At 41.6% G+C, this 20,890-nt stretch overlaps 1 protein-coding gene across 1 annotated transcript in view; it reads right to left on the reverse strand.

Annotated features, from left to right (window-relative positions):
• The window catches only part of LOC118374880 (WW domain-containing adapter protein with coiled-coil-like), a 66,523-nt gene that overhangs the window by 25,505 nt on the left and 20,128 nt on the right, over positions 1-20,890 (reverse strand). The window contains exons 5-7 of the mRNA XM_035761365.2: positions 15,553-15,668; positions 10,510-10,631; positions 3,713-3,955 (exon numbers count right to left, since the gene is read on the reverse strand). Coding sequence (XP_035617258.1) covers positions 3,713-3,955; positions 10,510-10,631; positions 15,553-15,668 — 481 coding nt within the window. The remainder of the gene's footprint in view (positions 1-3,712; positions 3,956-10,509; positions 10,632-15,552; positions 15,669-20,890) is intronic.

Here is a 20,890-nt window from a genome sequence, read left to right on the forward strand (position 1 = left end):
TATGATCAATGGCTTTCAAGACCAGACATCCTGGAGTTGTGACATCAGCCAGCATTGGAATCTGACATGTATGATATCTAAAAGTCGTATTCCTATTAAAATTCCAGTGTACTGAGAGCAACTTTACCACAGTTCTAAGTCATACAGGCCAGATGTCAGCCAGCTTGAACGCCAATAACTCAGATTCACGTGAAAACATGAAATGACCCAGAAAATCAAGACATAATTCGATGAACAAAACAATAACACACAAAATGGGTGACCATTTCCTTTAATGCAGACATGGCTGTCACTCATTATATATATATATATATATATACACAGTGGGGCAAGAGAGTATTTAGTCAGCCACCAATTGTGCAAGTTCTCCCACTTAAAAAGATGAGGCCAGTAAATTCCATCATAGGTACACTTCAACTATGACAGACAAAATGAGAAGAAAGAAAATCACATTGTAGGATTTTTTATGAATTTATTTGCACATTATGGTGGGAAATAAGTATTTGGTCAATAACAAAAGTTTCTCAATAATTTGTTATATACCCTTTGTTTGCTATGACAGAGATCAAATGTTTTCTGTAAGTCTTCACAAGGTTTTCACACACTGTTGCTGGTATTTTGGCCCATTCCTCCATGCAGATCTCCTCTAGAGCAGTGATGTTTTGGGGCTGTTGCTGGGCAACACAGACTTTCAACTCCCTCCAAAGATTTTCTATGGGGTTGAGATCTGGAGACTGGCTAGGTCACTCCAGGACCTTGAAATGCTTCTTACGAAGCCACTCCTTCGTTGCCCGGGCGGTGTGTTTGGGATCATTGTCATGCTGAAAGACCCAGCCACGTTTCATGTTCTTTGGATGCAACTCAGCATTCTTTGTCCTCCAAACACGTCGAGTTGAGTTTTTACCAAAAAGTAATATTTTGGTTTCATCTGACCATATGACATTCTTCCAATCTTCTTCTGGATCATCCAAATGCTCTCTAGCAAACTTCAGACGGGCCTGGACATGTACTGGCTTAAGCAGGGGGACACATCTGGCACTGCAGGATTTGAGTCCCTGGCGACATAGTGTGTTACTGATGATAGGCTTTGTTACTTTGGTCCCAGCTCTCTGCAGGTCATTCACTAGGCCCCCGTGCGGTTCTGGGATTTTTGTTCATCTTGTGATCATTTTCACCCCACGGGGTGAGATCTTGCGTGGAGCCCCAGATCGAGGGAGATTATCAGTGGTCTTGTATGTCTTCCATTTCCTAATAATTGCTCCCACAGTTGATTTCTTCAAACCAAGCTGCTTACCTATTACAGATTCAGTCTTCCCAGCCTGGTGCAGGTCTACAATTTTGTTTCTGGTGTCCTTTGACAGCTCTTTGGTCTTGGCCATAGTGGAGTTTGGAGTGTGACTGAGGTTGTGGACAGGTGTTTTATACTTTCTTTTATACTGATAACAAGTTCAAACAGGTGCCATTAATACAGGTAACGAGTGGAGGACAGAGGAGCCTTTTAAAGAAGAAGTTACAGGTCTGTGAGAGCCAGAAATCTTGCTTGTTTGTAGGTGACCAAATACTTATTTTCCACCATAATTTGCAAATAAATTCACTGAAAATCCTACAATGTGATTTTCTGGATTTTTTTCTCATTTTTTTCTGTCATAGTTGAAGTGTAAGTATGATGAAAATGACAGGCCTCTTATCTTTTTAAGTGGGAGAACTTGCACAATTGGTGGCTGACTACATAATTTTTTGCCCCACTGTATACATGTGTGTTTTAAATGCAAATGTAATGATATTGAACTCAAGACACCAAACGACTGAAGAAGTAGCTGAGTTGATCTGTCAGAATCAAGTGCCATTCTGTGACTGGCTAATATGCCTTGATATCGAGTATCATGATACTCAAATTGGTATCGAAATCAAAATTCTGGTATCATGACAACATTACCACACAGTCAGGCACCACTACAAATATGGAAGACCTCAGAAGAAAAGGCAGCTCACTCCTAGGTTGGACAACATGTGGGTGTATGCATGCACAGGTAACCTGTTAGTCAAGTGTACATACAATTGAAGTTGTAAGTTTACATACACTTAGGATGGAGTCACTAAAACTCGTTTTTCAACCACTCCACAAATTTCTTGTGGCAAGTCCGTTAGGACATCTACTTTGTGTATGACAATTTTTCCAACAATTGGTTACAGAGATTATTTAACTTATAATTCACCGTATCACAATTCCAGTGGGTTAGAAGTTTACATACACTAAGCTCACTGTGCCTTTAAACAGCTTGGGAAATTCCCAAAAATTATGTCATGGCTTTGGAAGCTTCTGATAGGCTAAGTGACATCATTTGAGTCAATTGGAGGTGTACCTGTGGATGTATTTCAAGGCCTACCTTCAAACTCAGTGGGAAAATAAAAATAAATAAAAAGAAAATCACCCAAGACCGCAGGTAAAAAAAAGTTATAGACCACCACAGTCTGGTTCAAACGCCTGAAGGTACCACGTTCATCTGTACAAACAATAGTAAACAAGTAAACACCATGGGACCACGCAGCCGTCATACTGCTGAGGAAGGAGACTCGTTCTGTCTCCTTGTGGTGAACGTACGTTGGTGCGAAAAGCGCAAATCAATCCCAGAACAAAAGGCAAAAGATCTTGTGAAGATGCTGGAGGAAACAGGTACAAAAGTATCTATATCCACAGTAAAAACGAGTCTTATGTCGACATAACCTGAAAGGCCGCAAAGCAAGGAAGTAGCCACTGCTCCAAAACCGCCATAAGAAAGCCAGACTACGGTTTGCAACTGCCCATGGAGACAAAGATCGTCCTTTTTGGAGAAATGTCCTCTGGTCTGATGAAACAAAAATTGAACTGTTTGGCCATAATGACCAAACCTCGCAAATGGGTTTTCCAAAGGGACAATGACCCCCAGCAAACTTCCAAAGTTGTGACAAAATGGCTTAAGGACAACAAAGTCAAGGTATTGGAGTGGCCATCAAAGCTCTGACCTCAATCCCATAGAAAATGCGTGGGCAGAACTGCAAAAGCGTGTGCGAGCAACGAGGCCTATAAACCTGACTCAATTACATCAGCTCTGTCAGGAGGAATGAGCCAAAATTCACCCAATCTATTATGGGAAACTTGTGAAAGGCTACCCGAAAAGTTTGACCCAAGTTTAAACAATTTAAAGGCAATGCTACCAAATACAAATGTGTATGAAAACATTTGACCCAGTGTGAATGTGAAATAAATCATTCTCTACTATTATTCTGACATTTCACATTCTTAAAATAAAGTGGTGATCCTAACTGACCTAAAGACAAGACATTTTTACAAGGATTAAATGCCAGGAATTGTGGAAAAACTGAGTTTAAATGTAAAGGTGTATGTAAACTTCCCGACTTCAACTGTACCTGCCTAGTACCTGTGTAGTGTCCTCAGAGGGAGGTAAAAGAAAGGTTGAAAGATGACTGGTCTCAGTCACCATCATGACCAAAACAAACACTTCAATCTTTATTTGCTTCAGAAGCATTCAGCATACCCTCTATCGTGTTTGTGTGTCTGAGCTATTACAGTGTTGTGGATAGAAGGGTAAGAGAATACTGGGTCTAAGAGAAACAGATGGCGATGACCCATAATTTGCTGGCTGCGAAATCATTTACCACCATAACCCTCACTCTTCAGAGGACATGGTGTGTACACACGTGACTTTCTTACCCTCGTTGATCTTGGCCATGTCGACGCTGGCATTGTTAAGCTGTAGGGCGGTCTGAAGTGCTGGGAGGAGCTGTCTGAGCAGTGAGGGGTCCTGGAGCAGGGGGGTATGGACGGGGGACTGCAGGACTGGGGATACGGGCACCGTGGTAGAGGCCGAAGAGGAACCGGGGGTAACCGATGTGGGGTTCAGGCCCGAGCCTGAGGAGGACGCCAATGCTGGCTGCTTCTCCGTCTGGGCTGATTCTGTGGAGGGAGGAGAGGAGGAAGGAGTGAGGGAGGCAGCCTTGTCAGATCTCAAATGTGAAAAGCATTCGCACATCCGGTTATGATTCACACATCTGATCACAATTTTTTTGCAGGTGCAGCGTGGGAAACATTTAACCTGCTGTGACTAGGGGGCAGTTTTTTCATTTTTGGGAAAATAACATTCCCAAAGTAAACAGGATATTTTGTCAGGACAAGAAGCTAGAATATGCATATAATTGACAGCTTAGGATAGAAAACACTAAAGTTTCCAAAACTGTTAAAATATTGTCTGTGAGTATAACAGAACTGATATTGCAGGCGAAAGACAGAAAAATCCAATCAGGAAGTGACTCATGTTTTGAATGCTCTGCGTTCCGATGCGTCCCTATTGAGCAGTGAATGGGCTATCAACCAGATTACATTTTTCTATGTAATTCCCCAAGGTGTCTACAGCATTGTGACGTAGTTGCGTGCATTTATGTTGAAGAATAAGCGTAAGCGGCTACATTGCGCAAGTGGTCACCTGATGGCTCTGAGTGATTCTTGCGTAAAATACAGAGGTAGCCATTTTTCCTCTCGCTCCTACTGAAAACCTAATTGTCCCGGTGGATATATTATCGAATAGATATTTGAAAAACATCTTGAGGATTGATTCTAAACAACGTTTGCCATGTTTCTGACGATATTATGGAGCTAATTTGGAATATTTTTCGGCGTTGTCGTGACCGCAATTTCCGGTCGATTTCTCAGCCAAACGTGAAGAACAAACGGAGCTATTTTGCCTACAAAAATAATATTTTGGGATTTTTTTTTTTACATTTACTATCTAACTGGGAGTCTCGTGAGTGAAAACATCCAAAACTCAAAGGTAAACGATTTAATTCTATTGCTTTTCTGATTTTCGTGACCAAGTTACCTGCTGCTAGCTGGACATAATGCTATGCTAGGCTATCGATAAACTATCGCTAACGTCCCACCAGGCCAACATCCGGGTGAAACTGCAGAGTGCTAACATTCTAAATACACCATGTTATAGTAAACATTCTTGTAAATACATACATCTTAAATAATATAAAAGATGAACGCCTTATTAATCCAGCCGCTGTGTCAGATTTCAAACAGGCTTTACTGCGAAAGCAAACCATGCGATTTTTTGAGGACAGCTCCCCGCACACACAAGTATTACTAGCATTTTCCAACCAAGCATTAATTAGCGTCCCGAAAGTCAGATAATAAAATAAATTGCTTACCTTTGAAGATCTTCCTCTGGTGGCAATGCCAAGTGTCCCAACTACACAGTGAATGTTCGTTTTGTTTGATAACATCCATTTTTATAGCCTAACACAAAACATTTGTAAACCGTTTGCGTCGTGATTTCCGTCTCATTCAACTTTGAAGCGTTCATGGTAATTACACACACTAAACATACGTTTATCCAGTTGTTGGTGTTGGTTTCAATCCTCTGGTTGTTACTACCACAACCATACTTCACTGTTCTTTTCCCTGGACGTATTGACCGAAACAAACCGTTTTGAAGACACCAATCAACGACCTCATTGCGCACCAATGTTAGGACCGGTCTATCGTTGATTGACTGCATTTTGGCCCAATGACCACTGATCATCTTGAAATCTAGCTTGGAAGATAGCCAATGAGTTGAGGTAAACGGCAATATGTAATGGTTATACGTTTGAAGACCAGCCTTTGTCCTAAACTCTGGTGTAAAAGAGGTTAATTCGCCATTGCAAATCCTACTTGACGGAGCCACGAGTGTTACGTATACGTACAGGGTCAATAGAATTTTCAACAAGTTTATATATTTAAATTATGGCAAATAAATCAGGAAAAGCTAAAACAAAGTCTAGTTATGCAGATTTAACCCAAATTATAGAGGAAATTGATAGAGAAAGCGAGACAGAGTAAATAGTTACCCTCGTTATTTAAAAAAATATATATTTTTTTTATATATATATTTTTTTGGTGTGTGTTAGAATAGCATTTATGGATATAGTTATTTCCTTCAAAATGTATCACTGTACCAATTTGGCCACTTGGGTACATTTGGTTACATTTGTGTGGGACACTTGGGTGACTTCATGCTCAATGTCATGTAGCTCGCTCATTTTTTATGTTCTGTCTAAACCTTTGCTCAGCTATTGTTGCCATCTTATGTTCTTCATTCAAATCATCCCCAGCATCCTATATGTATATTTGGCTGTTCTTGGTCGTTTGAAAGATGATGCAGCAACAATAAAAACAGAAAATGTATGTTTATTTCCTTGTATTTTCTTCTACCAGATCTATTGTGTTATATTCTCCTACATTCAATTCACATTTCCACAGAATTCAGTGTTTCCTTTCAAATGATACCAAGAATATGCATATCCTTGCTTCTGGGCCTGAGCTACAAGGCAGTTAGATTAGGGTATGTCTTTAGGCGGAAATTGAGAAGGGGGGTACCCCAAAGAAGTTAAGAGGCCAAGACGAAAGCTTAGCCTAATAAACAAGTGATACTGGCAAGTGCAGTGTACAAGAATGCCTCTGTCTGGGCAACAGACACGTTTATTAAAGACAGGGTCCGCTCCAGTGGAAACTGCCTCAAAAGTGGAATCGCATTTTCAAATGACAACTCAGCAAGTGGGTGTGTCGAGCGAGTGACATTCATATAGTAGGGTCTGAAATTATTGACACTTGATAAAGATGAGCAATAATGACTGTACAAAATATATTGTATGCTCAATTGGGTAACACTTAACTTGACACCCAGTGTCATAACACATTATGACATGGTCATAACAGCTGACAGAACTTGTCATTCCACATTTACACCTGTTGTGGCAGTGCCTTCAGACGTTTTCCACATTTTGTTACGTTACAGTCTTATTCAAAAATGTCTCAATCTACACAATAAAAAATAAATATTCAGACCCTTTGCTTCGAAATTGAGCTCAGCTGCATCCTGTTTCCAATGATCAGACTTGAGGTTTCTTCAACTTGATTGCAGTCCACCTGTGGTCAAGTCAATTGATTGGACATGATTTGGAAAGGCACACACCTATCTATATAAAGGTTGACAATGCATGTCAGAGCAAAAACCAAGCCATGAGGTCGAAGGATTTGTCCGTAGAGCTCCGAGATGGGAATGTGTCGAGGCACAGATCTGGGGAAAGGTATCAAAACATTTCTGCAGCATTCCCAGCAAAACTGAGCAATCGGGGTAGAAGGGCCTTGGTGAGAGAGGTGACCAAGAACCCAATGGTCACTCTGACAGAGCTCTAGAGTTCCTCTGCGGAGGACAGAAGAACCTTCCAGAAAGACAACCATTTCTGCAGCACTCCACCAAATCAGGCCTTTATGGTAGAGATGTCAGACTCCTCAGTTCAAGGCACATGACAGCCCCCTTGGAGTTTGCCAAAAGGCACTTAAAGGACCATGAGAAACAAGATTCTCTGGTCTGATGAAACCAAGAAATTTGCCCTGAATGCAAAGCATCATATCTGGAGGAAACCTGGAACCATCCCTACGGTGAAGCATGGTGGTGGCAGCATCATGCTATGGGGATGTTTTTTAGCGAAAGGGACTGGGAGACAGTGCTCTAACCACGAGACTACCTGCCTCCACAGGTAGCCTAGTATAGAGAGATCCTTGATGAAAACCTGCTTCAGAGCGCTCAGGATCTCAGACTGGGTCGAAGGTTCACCAACAGGCACCTGAGAGGCGCAGCGGTCTAAGGCACTGTATCGCAGTGCTAGAGGAGTCACTACAGACACTGGTTCTATTCCAGGTTGTATCACAACCGGCCGTGATCGGGAATCCCATAGAGTGGCGCACAATTGGCCCAACGCCGTCTGGGTTCATCATTGTAAATCAATGTGTTCTTAACTGACTTGCCTAGTTAAATAAAAATACATGTTAAAAACAGGCAATGACCCTAAGCACTCAGCCAAGACAATGCAGGAGTGGCTCTGAATGTCCTTGAGTGGCCCAGCCAGAGCCCGGACTTGAACCCGGTCGGGTCTGAATACTATTGTCAATGTCATATTTCAGGTTATTTTTAATAAATTAGCAAACATTACTAAAAATCTATTTTTGCTTTCTCTCTATGGGGCATTGTGGGTAGATTCATCCAAGTTGGTAGAGTCACAAGCGATGTAGTCATTGAATGCTAGGAATATGGGACCAAATAAACTTGACTGCTTTATTTATAATAATCTTCAGGGGTGTCCATTTTGACCCCTACCTAACTTTTGATGTATTTTTAGCAAATTGTAAATATACTTTCCCCATTTTCTTGAACATACAATATAGCTCAGTATTTGAATTATTTATTTTAGTCATTATTGCTCATCTTCATCAAGGGTGTCAATTTCAGACCCCACTGTACACAGTAGTTCTAGTTTGGATAAACATTCTAATGATTCAAACCATCTCAAATCAACAGGCTTTTGAAGTCTGGTTAGAAGCCCCCGCTAGACTGTCCTCCCCATTTGGCTGTACAGCACAGGCACACACTCACCAACATGAGCCACCACCACTCCTGCAGTATCTCCAGTAAGTGACTACACTTTCACTGAGACAATGACAGTCTTAGATTAAAATGATCTGAAAACACCAAGTCACAAATACCAGAGAATTATAAGAGTGGTTTTGAACGTCAACGGTGAAGATGCGACTCTGGGATGCTGGCCTTCTAGGCAGAGTTACAAAGAAAAAGCCATATCTCAGACTGGCCAATAAAAATAAAAGATTAAGATGGGCAAAAGAACACAGACACTGGACAGAGGAGCTGTTGGAGTCGCCTCTTCACGGTTGACTTTAAGACTGGGTACTATTTAATGACCCTGCTGGTTGAGTTCTTGTGAGGTATCTGTTACTCAACTCTAATGTACTGGTCCTCTTGCCCAGTTGTGCACCGGGGCCTCCCAATCCTCTTTCTATTCTGGTTAGAGACAGTTTGTGCTGCTCTGTGAAGGGAGTAGTACACAGCGTTGTACAATATGTTAATTTCTCGCATGGAATAGCCTCCATTTCTCAAAACAAGAATAGACTGACGAGTTTCAGAAGAAAGGCCTTTGTTTCTGGACACTTTGAGCCTGTAATTGAACCCACAAATGCTGACGCTACAGATACTCAACTAGTCTAAAGGCCAGTTGTATTGCTTCATTAATCAGCACTACAGTCTTCACCTGTGCTCTTCTAACACAACGTGCCATTGGAACACAGGAGTGATGGTTGCTGATAATGGGCCTCTGTACACCTATGTAGATATTGCATAAAATAAAAAGCCGTTTCCAGCTACAATAGTCATTTACAACGTCTACACTGTATTTGATGTTATTTTAAAAGGACAAAAATGTGATTTTCTTTCAAAAACAAGGACATTTCTAAGTGACCCCAAACTTTAGAACGGTAGGGTAAGTCATAAAATATATTCACCCCACCCAGTGCTGTAATCAAAACTTACCAGAAAGCATGTAGTCCTTGGCTCAGACAGTGTAATAGTGTGGGCTCAATAGCATCTCATTGGTGTGCAAGATCTTGAGAATCAGCTGTACATGTGATGGAAGAATGCACTGTGCATGCAGAGGGTTGCAATTCTATTGAATTGGGGATAGTTTAACCAAAATATGCCACAAGACCTAGAATTGCCTTATGTATATCCCACAAAAAAAGGTTCACTGTTATAAGGCAACTTTTTTCATGAATTTAAGCTACATTTCAAGGCTTAACTTCCCATGGAAAATGTCTGGAAATTTAACGAACCTTTGAAACCCTAGATGTAGTTACAGTATGGAATTCACAACTAAATGTTCGCCAGCAAGATATCTTAACTATTAAGTTAACTGTCTAAAATGTTGTAAATGCTCTGCAGTTGTGCATTTGGTTTGATAATTTAGTAGCTAGTCGGCTATCTAGCTAAGCGGTTAGCTTCTACCAAAATCAAGCGTCGCATAGGGGCGGCAGGGTAGCATAGTGGTTAGAGCGTTGGACTAGTAGCCGGAAGGTTGCAAGTTCAAACCCCCGAGCTGACAAGGTACAAATCTGTCGTTCTGCCCCTGAACAGGCAGTTAACCCACTGTTCCTAGGCCGTCATTGAAAATAAGAATTTGTTCTTAACGGACTTGCCTGGTTAAATAAAGGTAAAATAAATAAATAAATAAATAAATAGAACCCCCTCCTGGATCAAGAGCCTTGCAGTCTAATATGTTTTGGGCATGCAACAAACTGAATAGCATTTTAGAGTTACTTGTATGAACGGGGATGTCTGTCGTTAAATAGTTTAGATCAGAGACCGTATAAAATATTTGCAATGCGCTCGTTACCATTTAGTTAGAATTCTCTATGGGATTTTACATGTACTTGTTAGCATTGCTAACCTTCGGATTATAGAGGGTGTGGGGTTCGAAAATAGCTCCCCTTGTGCTTAGTGCAGGTATTACCGAATATCCCAGTATGGCACAAGGCCGGTATGAAGGCATGACACCGGCCAAGCCTACTTTTGTACCTCAATGGGAGACCTTGTATAAAAAAACCATTTTTTAAAGACTTACTAGCAGCAGTAAAGCCAGTGGCTGATGTAGCCTGCTGCATGGCCTCCCGTCTGTAGTCCCTGTCTTTGGGGAAACTGTTGACCGGCGTCAACTTAGTGGAGGACTCCTTCTGCCTCTGCTCTCTGGGAAACAAACAAACAGTCAAGTTAGAGCTCAAGATTGCATCTCAACTGGCACCATTGATCCATCACTACTTTTGACCAGGGCCCGAAGGTAAGTAAAACACATTGTCACTCAAAGATGAGGAAGATCTGCGCAAAGGTAGAGCTCTATATAATATGTTTGAATTTTTTGCCCGATTCAGTTTAATCTGTATGGAAAAGCCAACTAAAATGTACTCCTGAGGTGCTGACCTGTTGCACCCTCTACAACCACTATTATTATAATTATTTGACCCTGCGGATCATCTATGAACGTTTGAACATTTTGGCCGTGTACTGTTATAATCTCAACCCAGCACAGCCAGAAGAGGACCAGCTACCCCTCAGAGCATGGCTTCTTCCTAGGTTCATGCCTTTCTAGGGAGTTTTTCCCTAGCCACTGTGCTTCTCCATCTGCATTGCTTACTGTTTGGGGTTTTAGGTTGGGTTTCTGTAAAGCACTTTGTGACATCGGCTGATGTAAAAAGGGCTTTATAAATACATTTGATTGAGTTTAGTTTCTTCCCAAATTCCATTTTCTCCTTTTAGTTCAGGTTTTTATTTTTCCCAGTTTCTGTTCCCAAAAATCCTACCTTTTTAATAGAAAAACAAAACATTCTAAATCAGGGATTGGCAACTAATTTAGGACATTTGTGTTTTAACTAAAGTGGTCTAACTAATAAAGCATGTGATCGCGTCTCAATCAAATAATGAAATTGTTATTTTCAAATACAATCTATTGTTGGGCTTAGTTGTGGTCAATTTGCAGTGTTCAAATTATAATGATGGGAAAACAAATCTAAAGAAATGTCTGGGTTTTGGGTGTAGTTACCCTTCAATTCAAGTGTGTACCAGTCAGAGACTGTTTGGTTAGCAATGTTTCTGTAGCGCTCCTGTGATTGCAAAATTTGAAAAGAAAATGGCCACAGGATTGATGCAAATAATGATATCATTCTGTCCGGAAGGCTACTTTGTAGTTAGTCTCACGTTGCCATAATCACATCGTTGTCACGCCTCACTGAGGTCTAGAGAATTTTGTATTGCAAAACCGTTTTGAATGGTCGACTGGGATTTTGATTGGATGTTACATTTCAAGAACCCTCCACCCACACGCCCATGCTGTATGTTATATGAGTCACTGTTTTCCATCCGGGTAGTTGTTGCCTATACTAGTTTAAGTGTGGCCGATAGTCTGCTATTTATAGAAATTGAAAGTGGATTATGCTGATGACAAACACTTTTCCCCCCTAGTCTCGATTCGTCCACGTGGCCACTGGCTGTGCTACCACCAAAAACATTGTTAAGATTGGGTCCTTGGTCAAACAATGAAACAATGTATTATTAGCTAGCTGGCTGGCTACAAGTAGGCCACTTTGTAGGCTAACACAACTGAGCTGCTAGCTAGCCAACTTTCCACACTATTTAGCTAAGGGAATTAAATGTAATCACCCAACATTCTATTAGATAGCTATTCTGATGCAATCATTGTAAATTAAAAATAGTCACCAAAAGCGTAAATAACAGCCATGAAAGAGAGTGAAATTGCTGCTGTCATTGAAGGGAGAGTGTAGGCTAATAACCTAGGCAGCAGATTGTGCAGATCTAGTGCCCATGCACTATTGGCTGCCTAGGCTAATAGGGCAGGTCATTTTGTGGGAGGACATTGGAGAATCTTTTCATAGTTCCAGTCCCTAGATAGGAAAACTGAGGACAGAGCGATAAATGGCAACATAACTCAGTTCTGTCTAATTTGAGTATTATGAACACAATTTCTGTGATGTTTTCTGTCTTCAGACATGGAAAGCTGTCAAAGCCTGTTTGCAGATGGAGAGGTCCCAATGAATGCCCCAACAGACTAAGGGCATATCCTATATGCCATGGGTTACATGTGCAGGCCTACCTATGTTAGCAAATGTTGTATACAAAAATAGTTATAATCGACAACAATTGGAGCAGACCAATCATGCTGGAGGTCTGATGGATGTGCAGGCTTCTGTTTCAGACAAGCAATAACACACCCGATTCAACCTTATGAGTTGAGTCAAGTGCGCTATTGCTGGGCTGGAATTGAAGTCTGCTCACCCTGTAGATCAGGGATCAGTGGAGCAAGGTTGGCCACCATTGGTCTGGAGTTTTTGTTCACCTGACCGAGCACGCCCCCAATATCACCGACAGGGCTGTAGTGGAGCAGGTTGAGAACGTCAAGTTCCTTGGTGTCCACATCAACAAACTAGAATGGTCCAAACACACCAAAACTGTTGTGCAGAGGGCACGACAAAGCCTATTCCCCCGCAGGAAACTAAAAAGATTTGGCATGGGTCCTGAGATCCTCAAAAGGTTCTACAGCTGCAACATCGACACTGGTTGCATCACTGCCTGGTACGGTACGGCAATTGCTCAGCCTCCAACTGCAAGGCACTAGAGGATAGTGCGTATGAACTAGTGTCAATGTTGATGAATCACATCACAATCAAGAGGGGGTGGTGTTCTGTCTAATGTGTCTGTTGTATTCCCAAATGAACATGTCCTTTTTGTGGAGTTGTAGAACTCCAATCTGTTTAATTTGATTGTCACCCTCAGTATATTAGCTATGTGAATCCATTTGCAGCTTATCATAAGGCATGCATCGCCAATGCAGCCATAAGCCTACAGTATGATGGCATTACTGGCCTTATGGGCATCTCATCTGAAGCAGAGAATAGCTAAACTCACACACTGTTTACATGTCGAGTTATATGTGCAGTTTAAAATTATACCAGTAGACAATGTTCAGTATGAGGCAAACCATATACCAGGTTTTGTACATGCCTTGTAAGTGCGGACCTAAAATTGTTTAGTGGAAATCCAACCCTTGTCATGCAAGTACAGTATGGAAATAAGGAGACAATTAGGCTTCCTGGAGATTAGCATTAGAGGTTAAATTTGATTAATTTTTGCACGGTTGCTCCCAAGGCACTAATCTGGTGAGCGCCTTTGGAGCTCCGCCAAAGCAAGGCATTTAATTGGTTTGACGTGTTGCGAGGCGTCACTGATCAAATAAAATAAAAGGTTATTGGTCACATACATGTTTAGCAGCGGTTATTGCGGGTGTAGCGAAATGATTGTTCCTAGCTCCAACAGTGGAGTAATATCTAACAATTTCACAACATATACCCAATACACACAAATCTAAGTAAAGGAGAAAATATAAATATATGGACAAGCAATGTCAGGGCGGCATATACTAACAGTAGAATAGAATACAGTATATACGAGATGAGAAATAGAAAATATGTAAACATTATTAGTGGCCAGTAAGTAATTTCAAGTCTATGTATATAGGCAGCAGCCTCTAATGTGCTAGTGATGGCTGTTTAACAGTCTGATGGCCTTGAGATTGAAAAACAGCTTCTGTCTCTCGGTCCCAGCTTTGATGCACCTGTACTGACCTCGCCTTCTGGATGATAGCGGGGTGAACAGGCAGTGGCTCGGGTGGTTGTTGTCCTTGATCTTTTCGGCCTTCCTGTGACATCGGGTGATGAAGGTGTCCTGGAGGGCAGGTAGTTTGCCCCCGGTGATGCGTTGGGCAGACCACACCACCCTCTGGAGAGCCCTGCGGTTGCGGGCGGTGCAGTTGCCATACCAGGCGATGATACAGCCCGACAGGATGCTCTCAATTGTGCCTCTGTAAAAGTGTGTTAGGGTTTTAGGTACCAAGCCAAATTTCTTCAACCTCCTGAGGTTAAAGAGGCACTGTTGCACCTTCTTCACCACACTGAGTGGGTGGACCATTTCAGTTTGTCAATGATGTGTACGCCAAAGAACTTGAAGCATTCCAACTTCTCCACTGCGGTCCCGTAAATGTGGATAGGTGGGGTGCTCCCTCTGCTGTTTCCCAAAGTCCACAATTATCTTGTTTTGTTGTCGTTGAGTGAGGATATTTTCCTGGCACCACACTCCCAGAGCCCTCACCTCCTCCCTGTAGGCCGTCTCGTCATTGTTGGTAATAAGCCTACTACTGTTGTGTCGTCTGCAAACTTGATTGAGTTGGAGGCGTGAGTGGCCACGCACTCATGGGTTAACAGGGAGTACAGGAGGGGGCTGCGCATGCACCAGGTTTCCAAACTCTTTAGAGGATTACTGCCATGGAACTTCCCCATGCTTCCTGTTTTAGGGAAGTGTGGTTCACAAGAAGGCTACTTTGTAGTTAAAATTTAACTGGAAAAGGTTTTCTGGAAAGCCTTTTCATTTCTACCAGAACTTTTGTAATTATTAGCATAATCACTAACGGCTCCACAAAATGAAGAAAGGGAAAGGTGGATACCTAGTCAGTGGTACAACAATGCATTCAAATGAAACGTGTCTTCCGCATTTAACCCAACCACCCTGAATCAGAGAGGTGCAGGGGGCTGCCTTAATCATACCTGCACCACAAGCCGTTTCAGAAAGTTCCAGAAATATATGAAAAACTGATGCATTTTGTTAATGTCTTATGATTAACTTAATGAATGCATTTTCTAATAATTTCAACAAATGTAGTTGATTTCATATTAAGTCCAAGACATTTTTGAATATTGTTGAATAGCAGTTTTAAGTGTCTGTATTCCAAGATTCTGTCCACGTTCTCCGAAATGTCGATTTAAGGCCATACAAAAGGAATGGTATCTTACAAACAATATGGCTTATGTTACATTTAATGCAATAACAAATCAGGACCAGGGTAGAGCAAAGCAAAGCCATCCCAGTCTCAGTTTTTTGGTAAGCGGTGTTTATGAATTCAGACATCAGTTTCACAGCTCATCAAGGACTTAAGAGACAAGCATTTTAAAAATGAATAGAAAACCAGGCCAGCCAGCACAGTTCAGCTCAACTAGGCTCAGTAGTGTGAAATCGGTATTGTTAATGAAAATGGCGTAATGCGTACCTCTCCAGCCACTCTTTGGGTTTCTCCCACTGTGAGACCTCGGTCCTGCAGTTGTAGTAGTACTTCTTCCCAGAGGAACTGATGTGCTCTGACCAGTCATCTTTATCTTCATATGGCTGGGGAGTAGGGAAGAGGACATTTATGTAAGGGAGAAAGGGAAAAGGTGAGTGAGGGAGAGCATTTTACGTTGAGGACAGGAATACCACGGGAGGCCAACATCTGCCGAGAGACTGGTCTCACAACGGCGGACCTCTACCAGGTGTCATGAACCAGAGAGTTATGGCAAGCCATCATTCTGTGCAGTGTGCCACCACAAGCAAGCAAGCAGACTGAGGGCATCTACAATGTCTTCAGAAAGTATTCATACCCCTTCACTTATTCAACTTTGTTGTGTTACAGCGGGAATTCAAAATGGATAACATTTATTTCTCACCCATCTACACACAATACACCATGACAAAGACAAAACATGTTTTTAGAAGTTAAAGTAAATTTATTGAAATACAGTAATATCTGATTTACATAGGTATTCACACCAGAGTCAAGAAATGTTAATCACATATGGCAGCAATTACAACTGAGTCTTTCTGGGTAAGTCTAAGAGCTTGGCACACCTGGATTGTACCATATTTACACATGAATGAAAACAATTATTCAAGCTCTATCAAGTTGGTTGTCGCTAGACAGCCATTTAACTCTTGCCATAGATGCCACCCGGGAACATTCAGCATAGTCTTGGTAAGCAGTGAATATTTGGCCTTGTGTTTTAGGTTATTGTCCTGCTGAAAGGTTCATTTGTCTCCCAGTGTCTGTTGGAAAGCAGACAACCAGATTTTCCTCTAGTATTTTGCCTGTGCTTGGCTCTATTCTGTTTCTTGATATGCCCAAAATATGGAGTGTGGTACTCAAGCATGTTTTGGATTATTTATATTATGTACAGGCTTCCTTTTCACTCTCATTTAGGTTAGTATTGTGGAGTGACTTTTATTGTCCTCAGCACAAGGTGCAACTGTGCAATGATCATGCTGTTTAATAAGCTTCTTGATATGGCACGCCCGTCAGGTGGACAGATTATTTTGGCACGGGCATTGAAGATGAAACGTGGCTGGGTCTTTCAGCATGACAATGATCCCAAACACATCGCCTGGGCAACGAAGGAGTGGCTTCGTTAGAAGCATTTCAAGGTCCTGGAGTGGACTAGCCAGTCTCCAGATCTCAACCCCATAGAAAATCTTTGGAGGGAGTTGAAAGTCCATGTTTCCCAGCAATAGCCACAAAACATCACTGCTCTAGAGGATATCTGCATGGAGGAATGGGCCAAAATACCAGCAACAGTGTGTGAAAACCTTGTGAAGACTTACAGAAAACGTTTGACCTCTGTCATTGCCAACAAAGGGTATATAACAAAGTATAGAGATGAACTTTTGTTATTGACCAAATACTTTTTTCCCCACCATAATTTGCAACAAAAAAATTCATTAAAATTCCTACAATGTGATTTTCTGGATTTTTTTCCCTCATTTTGTCTGTCATAGTTGAAGTATACCTATGATGAAAATTACAGGCCTCTCGTCTTTTAAAGTGAGAGAACTTGCACAATTGGTGGCTGACTAAATACTTTTTTGCCCCACTGTGTTTTATTTGACCTTTATTTAACTAGGCAAGTCAGTTAAGAACAAATTCTTATTTTCAATGACGGCCTAGGAACAGTGGGTTAACTGCCTGTTCAGGGGCAGTGACAGATATGTACCTTGTCAGCTCGGGGATTTGAACTTGCAACCTTCCGGTTACTAGTCCAACGCTCTAACCACTAGGCTACCCTGCTACCATACGCGTGTGGGTGTGTGCGCATATACATATACACACACACACACACACACACACACACACACACACACACACACACACACACTTCTCTTTTTTTTGTGCATATATATGGTGTTGTGTTTAGGCCGTGACAAAGTCTCAATGGAATCCATTTTAAATTCAGAGGAACAAAATGTGGGAAAAGTCTGAATACTTTATGAAGGCCCTAGAGAGCGCGAGAGAGAGCGCGCGAAATAGAGAGGGACATTTGGCAAGAAGATGACGACATTCGGGAAAGGAAAGAGCATGAGAAGGGACAATTAAGTAAGGATAGGAGAAAATACAACGCTGCATTTTATCCCATCAAGAGTTGAGGCAAAAAATGTATACCGCAGCAAGAGAGGGATTAGATCTGATGCAAGAGCTTGCAATGTGAGATGTAAAAGATGTGTGGGTCTATCTGGGCATGAAGGTTTGGCTCCGATACCAGGGCTGGTTGGGAGATGAGACGGAGGGACGGATGCTGGCTAACCCAACTGACAACTGGGAACGCTTCTCAAGATTTCAAAATATTGCCGTTTTTGTGATTGTTGAGGTGGATGCTTCCATGTACAAAACCCAAGACAAATTCCTTGCAACATTGGTAGCATGGCAGTAATGTTTCCTGATTCGGAAAACCACCTGCCCAGGGACTACAGATACAAATTCGTACGAATTCGTATTCACAGGCCCGTTGAGTAATGGTGTGCATGGTACCAGTCAGCTAAATATAATAAAGTTACATAAAATACATTTTGCTGATCTTTATTTTTGACAAGTGACAAACACTTGAATTATGTTCAATGTCATCCAATAATTAGGTACTAGGGTCTATGCAAGGCCGTGTTCAGGCTCCGTTCTTTGGGAAACCAATGATCATGATCTCATCCAAGACAGCAGCTTCACAGCTCATTACTGACTGAAGAGGCCAGCCACTTGACACACACACTTAACATCTTTTAAATGAAAACAAAAGTAGGAGAGGAATTAGCCTAGCAAGCTGATAGAAGCATAAGACTGTTTCCCCCTGTAGGTTTCACTTGATATCAGTGTTACCTTGGTCCTGCTTGCTATCAAAGACCTACTTTTTTGAGAAGACGAAAGGACAATTTATCTATCCATTCGACAATCATTCTGGACCACTGAAAGAGTATTTTCTCATTTACCAAGGCAAATGTACTGTGACAATTTACCCGACACGTATGAATGGAAACTAATGTTGGTGAAGCCTACCCTTATTTCATTTGTTTCCAATTTAATCAATCAAATACAAGACTTTAAAATAATTGTCTGACGAGGTAATTTTTATCCAGATCGGGGGTAAAATATCCCTGGACTGTCCATATTTGAAATGTGTTACGAAATCAAGTCAATTGTTAGATTTAAATAATCTATATTTTTTTATCAAATGAAAATGTAGGCTAACAAAGATATCAAATGGCATATAAACTCAAGATTTTTTTTTCCCCTTTTCAGGACCCTGTCTTTCAAATAATTCGTAAAAATCCAGATAACTTCACAGATCACCATTGTAAAGGGTTTAAACATCATACTAGGACTTCTAGTAGGCCTGTTGTAAGGCAGGTCCTCACCAGTCATCACGGGCAACCGCACCGCCTATGGGCACAAACCAATTGTCGCTGGACCAGGCATGACTGGCAAAAAGTGCTCTTCACTGACGAGTCACGGTTTTGCCTCACCAGGGGTGATGGTCGGATTCACGTTTATCGTCAAAGGAATTAGTGTTACACCGAGGCCTGTACTCTGGAGCGGGATCGATTTGGAGGGTCCATCATGGTCTGGGGCGGTGTGTCACAGCATCATCGGACTGAGATTTCAGGCAATCTTAACGCTTTGCATTACATGGAAGACATCCTCCTCCTTCATGTGGTACCCTTCGTGCAGGCTCATCCTGACATGACTCTCCAGCATGACAATGCCACCAGCCATATTGCTCGTTCTGTGAGTGATTTCCTGCAAGGCAGGTATGTCAGTGTTCTGCCATGGCCAGCGAAGAGCCCGGACCTCAATCCAATTGAGCACGTCTAGGAGCTGTTGGATTGGAGGGTGAGGGCTAGGGCCATTCCCCCCAGAAATGTCCAGGAACACGTCCATTACATTTGTTAGTCACATGTCGGTGGAACTTGTTCAGTTTATGTCTCAGTCGTTGAATCTTATGTTTATACAAATATTTACTCATGTTAAGTTTGCTGAAAATAAAACGCAGTTGACAGAGAGAGGAAGTTTCTTTTTTTTCTGAGTTTCCAATATTTTGCCATTTAAAGATGGAATGTGCATTAAGGGAAATGGCGCAACCATCCGCCCCAATACTTTTATTTATTATCCTTGTTTTGTGGACGAAACGGAGGCGAGGTGCTTAGATCAAGTTGTTGAAATATCCCAAAAAGACGTGGCAGTTACAACATTAAGGTGAAATGTTTTAACGAAATATATAGGCCAACTATATTGTTGTACCCTAATATGTTTACATTGAAGCAGCTTTATGGATTCAAATGGGGGTGGTAGTGGAGAACCTAGACGCAAACTCGCTTGACACAGTAACAAGAGATCAACTGATCAGGGACTGGTTTCCTAAAAGCATTTTATGGCCATGTTCATCGTTAGAACCTTCTTAGGGGCATCGTTATCGCTGAGCTGTTTCCCAAAACCACCGCTATTAAAGTTGCACTAAAAAACGCTCGTTATTTACAGACTGCCTCAGACCACTCGTAGCAGGTAAGTGCTTCGTTAGATGCTTTTTTTGCCATCTTGTGCCACTATTGAAAGATCTCCGCTAAAACCATTATGTTTATCTGTCTGACTACCAATAACTTCAGAACGAAGTCGACTACAAATACAGAGTCGTTGCAATTGTTACAAATAAGTGAAGGATAAAAATATGCTTCAAATTAAAAACAGATGACTGCATTAAAAGATTGGAAGATGTAGGCCCATGTAGCCTATCATATTTAAATCAATTGAGTTCCATTTTGTCAATTGAGTTCGTCAATATATTTGATTTGTAACAACGTGCGCAATAAATAACGTGCCCAATCTGTGTTTCAGTGCAGTATTATTGGGTAAACCTAATAAGCCTAATGAAAGGTGCCCAGAGGAAACGGCCTGCCCCTCAGTCCCAGTTGCTAATATATGCATATTATTATTAATATTGGATAGAAAACATCTGAAGTTTTTTAAAACTGTTTGAATGATGTCTGAGAGTATAACAGAACTCATATGGCAGGCAAACCGGAGAAAAAAATCTAAACAGGAAGTGGGAAATTTGAGGTTTGCAGTTTTTCAAGTCATTGCCTATCGAATATACAGTGTCTATGGAGTTATATTGGACATCCTAAGACTTCCACTAGATGTCAACAGTCATTAGAACCTTGTTTCAGGCTTCTACTGTGAAGGGGGAGAGAATGAGAGCTGTTTGAGTCATGTGTCTGGCAGAATGCCATGAGCTAAATCATGTGTGTGGCCGTGAGAGGTA

The sequence above is a fragment of the Oncorhynchus keta genome, chromosome 4, assembly GCF_023373465.1.
Source record: "Oncorhynchus keta strain PuntledgeMale-10-30-2019 chromosome 4, Oket_V2, whole genome shotgun sequence".
NCBI lineage: Eukaryota > Metazoa > Chordata > Actinopteri > Salmoniformes > Salmonidae > Oncorhynchus > Oncorhynchus keta.